Consider the following 17,446-nt stretch of genomic DNA (forward strand, 5'->3'; position numbering starts at 1 on the left):
TTGACACCATTTAATTTAGGTTATGATACAGTAATGACTAACAAAAGAGACAAGTTATATCTGCGCAAACAGATGCCCATTTCAGTGAAGTGATATCTTAAAAAATAAATAAATGATCTTGCTTTTAGTTCAGCTTCTTTCTTGTTCCTGAAGAGAAATGAAAATTCATGTCTGAGATCATACAGATAAAGCATTTTGGATATCATAGATTCAGATGCCTCAAAAAAAAAGTCAAATGGAACGGAATTCTAGAAGGTGGGATTGTATTTTCAAGTAGACTAATTATTTCTGAGAAACTCTGCTTTGATAAAACTGTCAATGGCTACTTTGCAAAACAAAAAGGATAAAGTAAACACACCCATCTGCTGCCTGGCCCCTTCTTCAGAGTGACCCCCATTTCATAACTTGACTGTTCAGTAAACAGCCAGCACTTTTCTCACGTAAATGTAATCTCTTGCGTTCTCTCAACACGTGTCTCCTTTGAATAAAAAAAGGTAATTTTATCTATAAAAACTAAAAAACAAAATTTTCCATGGGAGAGAGGTAAATCTAAATTTCTTATGTCAGGCAAAGGAAAAAAAAAATTAACGGATAAGGAAAAAGCTTGAGGAGAGATATCTGCTGTACCATACCACCCACAGTCTCCTAAAATCAAGTAGCACTACTGAAAAGTTTAGAGAATGGTAGAACTTAATGGTAGTACAGTTCTTGAATAACTGTCATAGTGAAAAATAAGTCTGTTATTCTAACCTACAAAGACAAGATACAACTTTCTTAATCATTATTATGTATATTTTAAATGAAGGAAGAACATTAAAAATTACAAGACTGAATAATGTATGATAGCACATATAAAATGGTGGTTTTCTAAAGTTTATATTTAAAAATTTCTTCCCATGTTATCACACAGATGTCAAAACAATCATTTTAAATTGTTGTATAATATTTTATTGGACTGTTACATCATGATTTACCTTACTACTTAACTTAGATATTTTAGTTTGCTTTAAATTGTTTTCCACAAACATCAACAAATTATTATGAACGTCTTCATTTATATGGCTTTCACCTTTTGTCCTATTTCCTTAAAATTCATTCCCAGAAGTAGGAATGCCACATAGAAAAAAAAAATTCTTAAATTTATACTAGGATTGGTATTACACTCTGCAATCTCTAATATACAAAAGAAAGAAATGTTAGTTATTGCACTCGAGTGAGTGGAGGGGAAAGTGGGAGTATGGAAGAAACAAAATTAACCATGATTTGACAATTAGAGAAGTTGGATAAATGAATACTTGTGGGGTTTATTTTATTATTCCTCTACTATTGAATATGTCTGACATGTTATACATGTATAAAAAACTGAAGTTACTACAATCTCTTTTCTGGGAATTTCCCCTACTCATCTTGAGTTCTCTAAGATTACCAATAGCTATGAAGCAGTCAAATTCTTCAAGTTCTTTCAAGTATCCTTTAAGTAACTCCTCTATAATAAACTCTTGCTACTTAAAGTATTGTCCTTGGAATGGCATCATTATCATTGCTTGGGAGCTTGTTAGAAAGTTAAAATGCTTTTTTCCTGATAATTAAAAATAATCTTTTTCAAGGCATGTCATCAAAGAAGATATTCAAATATCCAATAAGTATAAAAAAGTGTTCAAGCTTATTATCGGGGAAACGCAAATTAAAACCACAACAGATATCTCTACCATCCACCAGAATGACCAAAATGAAAAAACAAAAACAAAACAGGTATGTCAAGCGTAGAGAAAGATATGTAGCAACTGGAACTCACATACTACTTGGGGGTGGGGGTGGGGTAAACTGGTATAACCACTTTGGAAAACTACTTGGCACTATCTACTAATACCTAACATATTATATATCTGTGACCTAGCAATTCATTTCCTAGGTATTTTCCCAACATAAAAGGCATATATGCATACCAAAAGATATGTATAAAAATGTTCAAAGCAACACTATTCAAAAATAGCCCTAAATATATGTTTATTTACAAATCTGAGACAATATATGTACAGTTTCATAGTTTACTTTTTTCATTTATATTGTGAGCATTTTCCATGCCATTATGTTTTAATATGATTTTCAATGGCTATAAAATATTATACTATATAGTAAGTCATACTTCATTAACCACTTCCCAACTGTAAGGCATTTTAGGATTATTTCAATTTTGGGGGTGCTGTACTTTCTAAATAATATTAAACAAAACATCCTGATATATAAACCTTTGTTTCCACCTCTGATTACATCCTTAGGATAAATTCCTTGAAAAAGAATTAGTAGATCAGAAGATATGCTTTTCCAAAAAGGCTGTACCAATCTACACTCCCAGTAGTAATATGTTAAAAGTAGTCATTCCACAGAACCATCTCCATCACTGGATTCTCCTTTCAAAGAAAAGTCTGCTAAGGTGATGGGTAAAACATATCATTTTGTTTATTGATTATTAGGGCTGTTAAAGATTTCTTATATGCTTATTTCATTTGCTTATCTTTTGAGCATTCTTCTTATATCCTTTGTCCAGTTTTCTAACGGGGAGTGTTTGTTTCTTATTGATCTGTTAGAAATTTATGTGCAAGAATATTATCCTTTTGACATAGATAGTATAATCAGATTCTTAAAATTTTAATTTTTGTTTATATGTTTGCTGATCACAACCATTTCAAATCTCTCTGACCAAGTCTCACCTTTCTAGTCAGACATTTCTTCCTGAGACTATATCATGTGTTTTCTCTTTGCTCTCCCTAAATACGACACATCCTCAGTCTTAAAAAATACTACTACTCTTACACTTATTCTTAACACAAATGAAAATAAGTCTGGTTTTGGCATCTTAAGAGCTCTGTACCAATCTACTTAAATAAGTCTTTAAAATAGAAAAAGAAGAGATGTAATAGGAAACCTATGTGCCTAACTGTAGAAGTTTCTGAGGTGTTCTACAAAGTGGAAAGCTATAAAAATAAACTGCATACAAAAGACAGGTACAAACCTTGTCTGAAACTGTATATCATAATTTCATTTCTGAGCACCTTATATAACTGCTCCTGAACTACACTTACTTTTAGTCTCTTTTAAAGGAATCTTACCCACTTTTTTCCTCTTGAATTTTTTCAAAATTGCCTTCTAAAAGCATAAAAGGTACACAGATTTCTATTTCTAGCTTTTTACAAGTATGATAATTTAGTTGTATCCTCCCAGATTTCCATCATACTTTAATTAGTTCTGTTAGTCAAAATTAGGTTTGGAAAGGCAATTTCTATTATTGTTTCATCTACTGTCAACAGGATAAATCAATAATTTATTTGATCCTCTTCTTTGTAGAATCATTGAATTCTTGTCTATGAAAAGTATTGTAGGGTACCACTTTTGTTTCCCTCTCTGCTCTTTAATTAAATACCCTACTTTTTCATAGGTTGTGTGAAATTACACGCAGGTGTACATCTTTCTTGATATTCAGTGTTATTCCACATCTCTTCAACAGGTTTATCTGGAATAATTTGTCCTTCTGTTTTCAGTCCCTTCATGAGTCCTGTTCCAGCAAGGCTTAATGAATACCAATATGAGGTCACATTTATTTTCTTACATTAAAATTGCACAGGATTTTGCTTAGTTTTTTCCCTGTATCCTGAACTTTAGAATATAGATAACTGAGATCTTAAATAATGCCCTTAACCCACCCTTCTTCCCAGTATTTTCTACTGTATAATAATGAGCATCTTGTCAGCTGCTAGTAATGTTTTATGTGATAACCTCCATCATATCCAGTTTAGAATTTTACTGATATTTTTGTGTCTCCGTCAACCTTTTCTAAATAAAATCTTTTTGATCTGATGAAGTTACCACGTGAATAAATTCTTCCAGTTCTTGTGAGATGAAGCACAGAAACCTACCATTCAAGGGATCTTAAGTCACTGACCAGAAAATTAAATCAACGACATTGGTAATCAGTTATCATTTTTCATTTGTTTCTCTTCCCAAGTCTCAAACCTCAATTAAAATGAGAGATGAAAATACGATGTGGTCAAGGTGTAGTTATCTATTATAAAAATATCAATGCGGGAACCAAATTCTTCATTTAGTTCCTTTTTCCATGAGCTTTCCATAGTTCTCTGATGACTCAACAGGTAACAAAAATATGTGGGTTCATTTGATGATCCACACCACCTCATGATCATTCTCAAAATAAATTCTATAGTATTAAGAATCTGTGGAAATATTTTCCAGTTTCTGAAGATTTCACTGATAATTTTTCCCAAAGGTAAGAGATTAAAAAAGGGTGCCACTAGTGATAGTAAATTTGTGGCTCTTGCCAGATCCTAAAAAGGCAAATGCATAAATAATAAAGTGTGTGTAATAGAAATAATTACATATAAAGCATACTGCTTTCAATCTAATATAAACCTTTAATTGTTAAAGTTGAAATAAAAGTCAAGTACCTATAGTTAAGGTTAAAAGTCAAGTTAGCATTAATCAGGAAAAAAAAAATCTGTGAAATTTAATGTTTATTAAGGTAAACTTAGAAAGTTAAAAGATATTGGCTATATCCTTAATGATCAATGAATTGTGAAGAAATAAGTTTTCAAGATGCTTAATAATGCAAACGGAAACAACTACTTGGAAAAAAACTTTAGCCTAAAAGATTACTTTTATGAGTCATTGTCACCTAAAAGAACTTAGTAATATTTAGTAAAATTTCACATTTAATCAATTTGTAAACACTCACATTTAAAATTTTGTTTGCTAAAATGACTTCTTGTTTCATTCACTCATTCCAACATTTATTAAATGACTCCTACATTATCAGACTCTGTACCAAGCTTTATATGAAGATTAAGTACTAGCTAGAAAATTAAACAGGAACAACACACACAAAAAAACTCTCCCCAAACAGAGACAACACCTTGGTTAAAGAAAAAACAAAGGATAATATTTCTTATAATTCTTTTCATAACTTACAACTTCCTTAAAAAAAGATATACAATTTACCTACTACATAGACTGCTACTTGAACTTGAGTTCTACAATTCTTCTTTAATATTTAAGGCCTATTGTGTTTTATAGTTTCACCTTATAGCAATGCTTTTCTAACACAGGCTCAAAGCAATTTTAACTTGTTTTAACAAAAAAAAGGGGCGGACATAAAACTGTAAGGAAGATTATATTCTACCATCTAATAATGAGGGCAGATAGCAGTATTTTAAAAAACATTAAAAGTCTTTCTTCATATTTAAAAAATTCCTAGAGAAAGTAATTGCCATAAAAATTGCAAAAAGGAAAATATAATTATGAGCAGTTTTTCAAATGACATGTGAAAAATGGAGAAAAATAAAAGGTGTGTATTACAGAAATAAAAATCCCAAGCATATTATTAACATGAAGAATCTAAAAGCAATCTAAATCATACACCTCCTCATGCCAGAAGGGCGCTACCATGAATCTCAAAATGTATCTGAAAAAGGTAGGTCTGTAGATGGAGGCTAAAAAATAACTTGGGAGTATTTTAATCACTTACTCAGGCCTTTTGATCCCATGTCGTCAGGGATCTCCTGTAGAGAGTAGTTCCCAGAGAGCAAGCAATAAAAAGATAATCAAAGAAAATAGTTGTCAGTAATGCATAAAATTGGTGCTACAATAAGAGACAGTTCCAAGACCATTACAGGTGCACGTATCTTACAGAGCATTTTTGTATATTTCTGAAAGTTTAAAATAAGCTAGCAGCTAGATATAATCTAATAAAAGAATGAAAGTTTTATATGAGAAGCTGATTAGAGTAGAGAAGCAAAAATTTTGACTATTTCTTGCTATTTTAAAAGTAAAATTCAGATTGTCTACATATACTGAAGAAATGGGATAAAACGGAATGATTTGAGATAATCTATTATCAAAGATTGGCAATGCTATACCTAGAAATCAATAAGTAGCTTCTCAGGTACCCATGTTTTTCCTCTAAAATATTTTTTTGAGAGTATAAGTGTTTCTTATAAGAACCTTTACATAAAAAAATTCTATTTTAAACATAGCTTAAAAATACCATTTACTTTAAATTAAGAATTCCTAAGGTGCTAGAAAAAGTTAAGATTGGTACGCAAATTAATTTATGCCTGTTAAATTGTCCCTAGTTAAGACAAATAGTAACCTGTTGCAGCTCTTGAAACTGTCTCCATGGTAACAACCAACTGCAGGGCAGTAGGTCCCTCTACATTTATCTTCAGTTGACCACTGGATCCACATACTTACGGTCAGCATCACTTGTTTCCTGCTCACTCTGGTCCTTGTTCTTGTAGAAGGGGAATTTTCGGGAAAAGAGGTTCTTTTTACGCTTGTCATTGAATGACTGCTGAAGAAGAGAAGGAGGGGCAAAACAAAGGGATGTCTACTGTCTGTGTGTACAAAGGCCCAGCCTAGTAGCTCTGTGAAAGCTGACTCTTGTGACCACAGTGTGCAGTTTGTATATGAATTTTGCTTTAATCACATACACAGTGAATTTTTAATTTAGTATTAACTTCTCTAATTCTAATATTTTATAACTGAAAACACAGAAAAATTTCAAGAGTGTAATTCAATGATACCTAAAAATAAGGAGGAAGTGTTATTTGATAAAAAAGGGAAGAGTAAATCAGATTAGCTACTACTATAGTCCAAATCAAGCTTGCATCTGTTCATATCAATCCATATTTTTCTAGATTTCCAAGTATTAGGTGCTCTACAGCAAAAGTTATTACTTTAGCTGTTCAAATATTTTAAATTTTCCTTTGGCTTTAGCACATTTTTTCCCTTTCTCTCTCTCTTTTTTTTTTGTGGCTCCAACAAACTAACAAAAAGCCACTACTAAAAAAGAGAACCAAAACAACTGAGCAAGTTGCTAGTGCTGAATATTTAAAAACAATCTTTTTTTTTTTTTAAAGAAGAGAATTAGGATAACTAAATGCTTATCAGAAAATGGGAAGAAAACTAAGACGTGTCCATCAAGCACAGAGTCCAGCAAAAGAACTATCAATGCTATCTAACCAAGGAAGAAGAGTCAACTCTCCTGGCCAATTTAAATGTCATCATAACTCATTTATTAGCCTTTAAGCTCTACCATATTATCTATTTTTAAAGTATATATAAATAAAATAGAACCAAATTCAATTCATTAGCACCATGTCCTGAATAGGGAATAAAAAGTTTGGTGCTCATAATGTCAAAGAGGCAATTAAAAATCTAGTAGTTTATACATAATTGCTATGACAGCTGATTTGATGTCCCTTGTTGCACAGATGTCTGAGACAAGTTTTTTCCCTTCTTGAATGTCCCATTTGTGCATTCACACTTTTAAAAGCAGGTAGCACACAGAAAGATGAGGCTAAAGAGGAACAGCTTCTTCTGTAATTTGTCACAAGCACCCATGTCTTGAAGGAAATGGCCTTGCCTACCAGTGACAATAGGAATTATAATTTTTATTATTTTCTGAAGTGGGAACAATATAAAGGATAGAAATTCTGTTCTAATTTTTCTTGCGTTTATCCATGTCATAAGATGCTATCAATATTGTGAAGTATATCAACACCAGGCAGTATTTTTTTCTGGCGTGCCGGTATTTTTAGTCATGTGATGCCAGGTGATTAAGGTGATGAAATGGATTAAAGTGACTTTTTTAGCTCAAAATCTATTACTTGAAAAGATTTATTTTGGTAAGAATCTTTACAAAAACTTTCATTTTTATCTTTTTCATATCAATAATTCAAAATTAATAAGTTCATAGTCATTAGACAAGCAGACTGTCTTGATATCAATCTTAAAATCTGAAGGCTCAGATAACCCTAAGCAGAAGTTAAAAATTAAGTTGAGAAAAAAATACTGTGGAGAAATCTAAGTTTATAATTGTTTTATAAACTGTCAAGTAGCATTACCTGAATAAAAATCTTTGCTTGAATCCAAATTTTAGAAAAGAGAAAGAGAAGAAAACAAGTTTCAATAGAGAAAAATTTATGGTAATCTAATTTATGGAAGGACTAAGTCTTTTTGTTCATGACAATCATTGATTTTGAATTTAGTAATACTTTTTATGCTAACTGATAAAACTGATACATTTTTAATAAAAGGTTATTTACCTCTCCTACTGCATATATAGTGGTCAGAGTCAGTTTCACAGCAAACAACCAAAAGAAACATGAAGTTTAAAATGTTTTGATTTTTGATATCTTTTGCAGTTAGCCAAAATGAGATATCGTAAAGATATCATAATATAGGACAGAAAGAAATGCTTGTTAGTTAAGAAATGTATTAACTGTATTACATCTAACATCCCGCAGGTGAAGAATTTATTAAAAGTGAAAAATAGCACAAGCAAACAGGACAAAAATGTGTAGGGAAAACACAAAACTGAAGAAGCATACTAACTCTAGTTCCTTTACATTTTCAATACAAAACAATCTGTTTAATTACTTATTGTTATTAATGCTATATTGCAAGAGAGAGTGTACTAAATATGAGGACTGATAAAATATTACAAATTCATGAAACATATACCAAATATCTAAATATATAATTTCCATATGTAGTATTTCAAAATAGCTAAATGAATGTTAAAAATGTTAATGAGAAACTGAAATGTTTTTAAAAAGTCTGTATTGGAAACAAAGTCCATAACCCACCATATAAGGAAAGGAAAAGAAGAGCTTAGAATGGGAAATGGTATTACAGAGAGAAACGCAGTTCTGTATCAATGGCAAGCGTATTTTTACCCCACTCAGTATCATGCATACTTTTGGTGCTGTGTTAGAACACAGTGACTGTGTATAAAGTTGGTTATAGTCAACAAACAAGACTAAGATTTAAATATGTCGTTAATTCAGTTAAATTCTTACAGTTTGAAAGAAAAGTTACAACATGCAACCTCTTTTACAATACACTGACAGTGTATTTTACTAAAATACTTTAAAAGACATATATAAAACAAGCACAAAAACCATTGTATATATTTCAAATACTGAGCATTTACTTGGGATTTTTTCCTCCAAAGATTTTCTATTTTAAGTATTGCTTCAGATTATACTATATAATTTCGTATTTTCTGAAAGGTACAAGTAAATTTTAAAGGAATTTATCATTTCTAAAATAACTGAATGCATTATATATAATTTACTCAGATTTAATTTCTTTGATCAAGGATCATATTCCTTTAAAATTTTAAAGCTTTAAGTCTGAGTGCTTAGTGATATCAGACATGTACAAAGAGTAGGGTTAATTTATTTGCTGAGTTAACTTTCCATATTCATTTGAAATTTGATCAAAAGATGTATAAAACTTTTGCTTTAGATAAAAAAACCCCAAAACACAAAACATTGCTATAAATAGTATTTCAACACAACATGTGTTTCAGCATTTTCTTCAGGCCTATTGCTAGAATATTCCATTGCACTAATTACACACATACTATAGGGTGAAGCCTGTGATATCATCCATTGACATCCACTAGATTCAAGAAGGACAAAGTAAATGAAAACAAAAACACGTCTAAAATATATATAAAAGAATTCTGATATATTTCTTTGATATATTTCTTGATATATTTCCTACAAAGTCCTCCTCTTGACTGTCCCTTTCTTTATTCCCTTAAGATAAAAATTCATACTGATTTAAACATTTAAAAGATGGATTTTATTAATGAGTAATATTAGCAATAAATGGGGAAAAAATAAGAAAATTTCCATAAATTCACTTGCAAAAACCCGTAAACTTACATTATGAACTAATTAATAGTTTTGGGAAGGCCTATTTTCTCAGATGTATTATTTATTAGCTTCATGACTAATACTGGTGACACAAGTTTATAGTTAATTGTTCATCTGAGTGAAGGCTGAATTCATTTCATTTATAAAAATAACGACCAAAAGTATGTTGTTAAGAATATATCAAATGACAGTTTTGATAATTTGGAAAAGTCTGTGAAATGGATGCTTTAAGTTAATAAATTGTTTACTTTAGCATATCTACTATTGTAGGCCACCACGGCAAGAGCAGTTGATAGTTAATTCTTATGGCAAAATCCTTCTCATTTTAATAATGTGCCTCAAACAAGAATTATGAAAAGGCCTATTACCTTCAATTATTAATTTCTAGAAATAATAGATTTCACATACTCACCCCTTTATCTCCCCTTGCTTTAGAATTGAATTTCACTGTTTTTAATCGGGCTCGTTCTTTCTTCTCAACCCTGGCAAAGCACAGATTATTTTTTAAGTATAATAAACATATCTAAAGCTCTAACTAGAAATCATCAGAACTGAGACTTTAATATGGAGCATTTTTATATTCTAAAGCCTTCAGAAGTCATCTGAATCCCATAATTTATAAGAAATTATGAGAAATGAAATACAGGGCTCATTTTATTATGAAACAAAACCACTTGTGAAATATCAAAATACAGTACAAGTATGTGTACTTATATATGCACTCTATTCCATAATTACACTGAAATTATGAAGCACCACTTCTGAGTTTAGCTATTTTCCAGGTTTCCATTTGTTTTGTTGTTTAAATGTTATATTAGCATGGAACACATATGCTAAAAACTCAGTGTTAGAGAGAAAGCAGATGGGGTAAACTATTAACTGATGAAAGTAGGTGAAGGATATGTGGGTGTTCTAAGTACTATTCTTGCATTTCTCTTATTTTTCTATAGCTCTGAAATTTTTGAAAATGAAAAGGAGGGAAATAAAAAAAATTAAGCTTAATTCCAATGATATATTTGTGTAAATACATAAAGTAACCAATTATAGTGTACGAAATAGAGGGTTTTTTAAGAAAATATTTATTTTTTATTTGGCTGTGCTGGGTCTTAGTTGAGGCACGCGGGATCTTTGTTGCGACATGCAGTATCTTTTAGTCGTGGCATGTGGGATCTTTAGTTGTGGCATGTGGGATCTTTAGTTGTGGCAAGCAGAATCTTTTAGTTGCGGCATGCAGAATCTTCAGTTGCGGCATGTGGGATCTTTAGTTGTAGCATGCAGGATCTTTAGTTGTGGCATGCAAACTCTTAGTTGCGGCATGTGGGATCTAGCTCCCTAACCGGGGATCAAACCCAGGCCCCCTATTTTGGGAGTGCAGAGTCTTAGCCACTGGACCACCAGGGAAGTCCCCAAAATAGAGTTTTAAAGTATCTTTGGGAGGATATAGAAGAACTGGTAACCTTAGTTATCCCTAAGAAGGTGAAATGGGTGCTTGGGGAACAGGGTTAAGAGACAGCCTGTATAGCTTTGAAATCTTTTGAATTTTAAACCTTGTTAAAAATGTTACCTTTGAAATAAGCAAGCAAACAAAACTACAACAAATGTACAATCTACAATCGTGTAGATTGTAACACCAATATGAATCGTGCAAAATTTCATATAAATTAAGCTTTACAAATCCTTGATTTCAACATAGCAATTATATTAGTATATAGCAGAAAAACGTACCGAAACAGCCTATGAATAAATGCATATCTTTATTTTTTATTATCTAGCTATACAGTTTTACCATGGGTGCAGAAGAACCCTAGCAGTCATGGATTTAAAACTTGCTTTTTCTATTCCAGAGCAATCCTGAGGGTCCATGATATGAATAATTAATTTATAATTCTGCCTAGGCACTTACTGAGGGCACTGAAAAACTAACATTTAGTGAGTAAACATTTACAACTCAAAATGGCTTTGTTTTCTAATCATTATCTTGCTCGCTAAATAGTTGAGTGACTTCAATTGTGTTTATTTGTCAACACTGTTCCCAAAAGAAAGCTAAGAATTGTAGGAACTACAATTCCTTGTGCTATTATTAGACATAAAGAGGTCTAAGAAAGATATCATTCTATTTAAGAAAATACAAGTTTAGAATACACTGAAGAATGAAATGGCATAATTGGTTGTGATTTCATACTGCATTTTATGGAAGGAAAATTATATTCTATAATATTATTCATGAATTTGGGGATCTGTAGAGGTCTCAAGGTATATCTCATCTCTTTTATCACTTCTGGCTTCAAAATCCAACCTCATAGAATTTTTATACACAAAATGAAAAATATCTCTTTCCACCAAAGTCAGCTGTATTTCTCATTTGTTGCAAGCACACGTAAAACCTTTGCAAGATATAAGACTCCAAGGGATAAAGACAATTTTTAGGAACTCTGACCTTGATATTTAAGATGTGAGGTTTCTACTGACTCAACAAGGCACAGTGGAAGCATTTCTGGATTTAAAGTATACTACATTCTATTCCAGGAAAAAAGTTATGCAGCTGAGGGCTGCATTGCTAAAAGAGGAGTTGCCACCAAATGTAAGATCCAGCCAGATAGTTGGATCTTGCTAAAAATATGGATCTAGCCAACAACAGTCATAAATTCCAAAACCACAATTACAAACCTTGGCAATATTTTAACATTTCTACTCTTCAACGTCTAAAAACAGGTGTACAAATATAGATAAGGTAGAGAGGTTTATAAACAGGCATATGATTTGGCATAAGTATCGATTTTAGAGACTCTTAACAAAATAAGTATAAGTCCAACTTATTAATAAGAAAAGAACAAGTTTATTACGTCATAAGCTTGACTTGAAGTGAATTAACTGGCTATAATAAACATTAATGTTTCATTGACAATTTTTACTGGCTATCTTAAAACTTTTAAGTTTTAGGCAATGATTTGGATGAATCAGATCTCATAAATAAGCTCTTTTGAGGAAATTATGAACTGATGTTTTAATACCTTTCCCATAGAAGTAGACATTGAATAGCATTTCATTGACCTTAGAGGGGGTTCTAAATTGGGATCACCCTTTTCAAAGACAATCTGCACTTAACCACTTTTGCCACTAGGTGGTAAGTATGTACCAGTGAGTGAATCACTACAATAAACAGTTAAAAGCAAAGAGGAAAGAGCAGTGAATGCATGGATACTTTTAAATTAAACAAGAAAACAGAGATGTGAAACACATTCTTAGATATTTCTAAAAATTTTGCATTTAGTTAAAATGCTTTCATTTTTTAAGTCTAGAGGAGGCAATTCACACAATCAAAACCCCTGGAAATTTAGGTTTTAACACCATCTACATGGGAAAACTACAGAGGCTTTTAATTCTCTCTCCCTCCACTGGTATAGATATACGGCACAGTGACTTAAAATATACTCATTTTGTTTTTAGCAACTAGTAGGAGCTTCCGAGAAATTTCTATTTGGGGGCATCATATTCTCTTACTATGTCATTGGTTACAATATAAGGTGAATAAAATTAAATGGTTGTGAAACACAATATATAAAACCGAGCATAAAATCACTTCAGTAAAAGAAAATTAAAGAAACAGCAATTATTTATGTTGTCCAATTTTCAAGTGGTAAGACTGTAACAGACTTATATTTACCTGCGTTTACTGGGAATCACCCCAACTTCATCACTTTCACCATCTGGTGTAACCTGCCTGGCCTGCCACCATTCGTCATCAGAAGCATTAATAACATGGAGGATATCTCCAAATTTGAAGTTCAATCCCTGACTAGGAAGGCCACTGTCTTTAGTCTTGTCATAATCAAAAAGGGCCCTAGATTAAGAAGAAAAAAGTCCATAATTATTTCTTATAATGATATTATGAATATTAAATAAACAGGATCCTAAAAATATATATATAACCTGGGTAGATAATTAAACAATGTACCATGGTAGGCAGAATAATGCCAAGCTCAATTTTGTGCTATATTATTGGGTCGAACAAAGAGTTTGTTCGGGCTTTTCCGTGAGATGTTACAGAAAAGCCCAAACGAACTTTTCGGCCAACCCAATACAAGAAGACAATTGAGACTAAAAAGAAATAGCAAAATTAACTTGTTATGTTAATAGATATACTACTTTATTTCTCTCAATACTGTATGAGAAATTAAAAAAAATACTTTTAGTACAATCCAGTGGCAACCTGTATTGAATTCTAAAATGAAGACAAATCTGGTCAGTTGTTCTAAATTAATAAAGTAAATATTAAAAGAGACTCTTCTCTTTATTTTGACTAGACACACTTGGGTAAACAAATTCCCTGACTGATCTGATTCATCATTTGCGGACTTTAAGACTAGATCAACAGAGTGATTATTTTCCCAGTTAACTATTCCTTTCATTTGTTCACAAAACTATAATTAATAGGGTTTTCAGAGTCAATAACAATGATGAAAACTAACTACAGATGATGATATGATGACTTTAACAGCTGCCAACCATTTTGGAAAAAATACCGTATCAATTTAATATAGTAATTGCTAAATGTTAGGAATATTTTAAAATTTGATAACAAGAAAATTGTGTCCTGATACTTAATTAGTGTACAATATTTAAACAAATTAAATTCTTTTTCTTTAACATCTTTATTGGAGTATAATTGCTTTAGAATGGTGACAAATTAAATTCTTATATTCAAAAAACCTCTAACAAGAGTACAGGAAGGATCCCAAGAATTACATTTATAATACAATTTATTCATTCTTTTGTCCTAATTTGGCAATGGGAAATTAGGATACAAATCATATTCCTTTTCATGCTACCCAACTTTTAAGACTCTACCTCTTGAAGTAAAACTGAAGAGGGGTGAAATGATTTGATGGCTAAATGAATGAACTAGTTAATGGTTTTCAAATGTGTTCTTTCAAGACTTTTCAGTGGCTAACAGTGTGAAGGAAGTAGGTGAGAATCAAAAGTGGGAAGGCTTACTTAAACATATATTAAAACATATCCAATACATTGGATTTTATTTGAAGAAAGAATTCTACAACTGTAAGATAAAGATTATAAATGATATAAATGCGAAGTTATTACTTCAATAAATTCTGAATACTAAGGAAACGTCTTTCTACTGGAAAAATATAGTTAACTTCAAATAATACAAAGGTTTGATATAGTTAGTAATTTACTAAATATTCATTTAAAAGGTAATTAAGTAGATATGGCAAAGATACAGATGACAAAGATGATGAAGATACAAATAAACAGAATATAAAATAGCAAATAAAGTACCTTAAGAGGTAGAACAAATGCCACAGGATATTCAGAAAAGGGAAAATACTACATCTCAACATTTTTATTATCATAAATTAATCTTTTGAATTACAAAATCAACACAACTATATTACCTATGAGCAACGAAGGAATCACTCACAATCTCTACTCCCTATGTTAGCATTTAAACTTTGTCTTTTAGTAATCTGATTAATAAAAAAAAGGAACTCATGGAATACTTATTTGAGCTATTAATCATAAGACTATAATGAACACCTGTTAATCTACTCTCCAACCTAAGACTATACACAAAACTTTTATCAGTAACTTATATTCACCTATGTATTTTTCCCCTTGATCCTGTTTCCCTCAGATTAAGAGTTAAGCACTATTAGAAGGTAACCACCATTCCGAATACAGTGTTTATTATTTCCTTGCTCCTTACCCTTTTTTGTTGGTTTGGTTTTATCACACACATATGGATGACTAAGTAATTATGTATGATTTTACCTGTTTCAGAGCTTTATAAAAAGGTACCATACTGTATGTAGTCATTGGTAGCCTTAACTTTATTTTTACTTTTGAAATTAAAAATACATTTACTAAAAAGAACCATAAGACTTCTGGTTAACTATGGCAGATTGGCTACATGTATCTACAGGCATACCTCATTTTATTGTGCTTTACCTTATTGCACTTGCCAGATATTGTGTTTTTTTTTTTTTTTTTTTTTTTTTTTTTTTTTTACAAATTGAAGGTTTTGTGGCAACCCTGTGTTGGGACGGCATAACCCTGTGGTAATCCCAAGTCTATTGGTGTCATTTTTATGACATTTGCTCACTTCATGTCTCTATGTCACATTTTGGTAATTCTCCCAATATTTCAAACTTTTTCATTATTATTATATTTATTATGGTGATCTGTGATCGTTAACGTTACTATTGTAATCATTTTGGTGCATCACAAACCATGATCTTATAAGATGGTAACTTAATTGATAAATGTGTGTGTTCTGACTGCTCTACCAACTGGCCCTTCCCCATCTCCCTCCCATCTCCTTGGGACTCCCTATTCCTTGAGACACAACAATATTGAAATTAGGCCAATTAATAGCCCTACAATGGCCTCTAAATGTTCACATGAAAGGAAGAGTCACAGGTCTCTCACTTTAAATCAGCTAGAAATGGTTAAGCTTAGTGAGGAAGGCATGTTGAAAGCCAAGATAGGCCAAAAACTAGGCTTCTTGCATCAAACGGTTAGCTAAGTAGAAAAAAATTGAAAGTGCTACTTGAGTAAACACAGGAATAATAAGAAAGTGAAACAGCCTTACTGCTGATACTGAGAAAGTTTTAGTGGTCTGGATAGAAAATCAAACCAGCCACAACATTCCTTTAAGCCAAAGTGTAATCCAGAGTAAGGCCCAAACTCTCTTCAATTCCATGAAGGCTGAGAGAGGTGAGGAAGCTGCAGAAAAGTTCGAAGCTAGCAGAGGTTGGTTGATAAGGTTTCAGGAAAGAAGCCATCTCCGTTAACACAGAAGTGCAAGGTAAAGCAGCAAGTGCTGATGTAGAAGCTGCAACAAGTTATCCAGAAATCTAAATAAGTAATGAAGGTGGTTACACTAAACAACAGATTTTTGATGTGGACAAAACAGCCTTATATTGGAAGAAGATGCCATCTAGAACTTTCATAGCTAGAGAGAAGTCAACGCTGGGCTTCCAAGCTTCAAAGGGCAGGCTGACTCTCTTGTTAGGGGCTAATGCAGCTGGTGAGTTTAAGTTAAGCCAATGCTCATTTACCATTCTGAAAATCCTACGGCTCTTAAGAATTATGCTAAACCTACTCTGCCTGTGCTATAGAAATGAAACAACAAAGCCTGGATGACACCACATTTGTTTACAACATGGTTTACTGAATATTTTAAGCACACCGTTGAGACCTACTGCTCAAAAAAATTTTTTTTCTTTCAAAATATTACTGCTCATTGACAATGTACCTGGTCACCCAAGAACTTTGATGGAAGTGTAAAATGAGATTAATGCTGTTTTCATGCCTGCTAAGACAACTTCCATTCTGTAGCCCATGTTTGACTTTCAAGACTTACTAGTTATGATAGTGATTCCTCTGATGGATCTGGACAAAGTAAATTGAAAACCTCCCATAAAGGATTCACCATTCTAGATGTCATTAAGAACATTGGTGATTCATGGAAGAGGTCAAAATATCAATATTAACAGGAGTTTGCAAGAAGTTGATTCCAATCCTCACTGAAGACTTTAAGGGGTTTGAGACCTCAGCGGAGGAAGTAACTACAGATGTGAACCCACTCCTGGTGAAGATGCTGTGAAGATTATTGAAATGACAACAAGGGATGGAAATATTACATCAACTTAGTTGATAAAGCAGCGGCAGGATTTGAGAGAGCT

The 17,446-nt window shown here is 32.0% G+C and overlaps 1 protein-coding gene across 8 annotated transcripts in view; it reads right to left on the reverse strand.

The window, feature by feature from the left end:
- Positions 1–17,446, reverse strand: part of DLG1 (discs large MAGUK scaffold protein 1) — a 286,764-nt gene that overhangs the window by 35,146 nt on the left and 234,172 nt on the right. For 4 of the 8 annotated variants that reach the window (XM_061194324.1, XM_061194321.1, XM_061194319.1 and 1 more), the window contains 3 exons: positions 13,405–13,581; positions 10,153–10,222; positions 6,262–6,361 (listed from right to left, as the gene is read on the reverse strand). In XM_061194324.1, coding sequence (XP_061050307.1) covers positions 6,262–6,361; positions 10,153–10,222; positions 13,405–13,581 — 347 coding nt within the window. Of the gene's footprint in view, positions 1–5,536; positions 5,571–6,261; positions 6,362–10,152; positions 10,223–13,404; positions 13,582–17,446 lie in introns of all 8 variants that reach the window. The other 4 variants (XM_061194326.1, XM_061194323.1, XM_061194325.1 and 1 more) reach the window with 2 other exon arrangements.

Source organism: Eubalaena glacialis, chromosome 6 (assembly GCF_028564815.1).
Source record: "Eubalaena glacialis isolate mEubGla1 chromosome 6, mEubGla1.1.hap2.+ XY, whole genome shotgun sequence".
NCBI lineage: Eukaryota > Metazoa > Chordata > Mammalia > Artiodactyla > Balaenidae > Eubalaena > Eubalaena glacialis.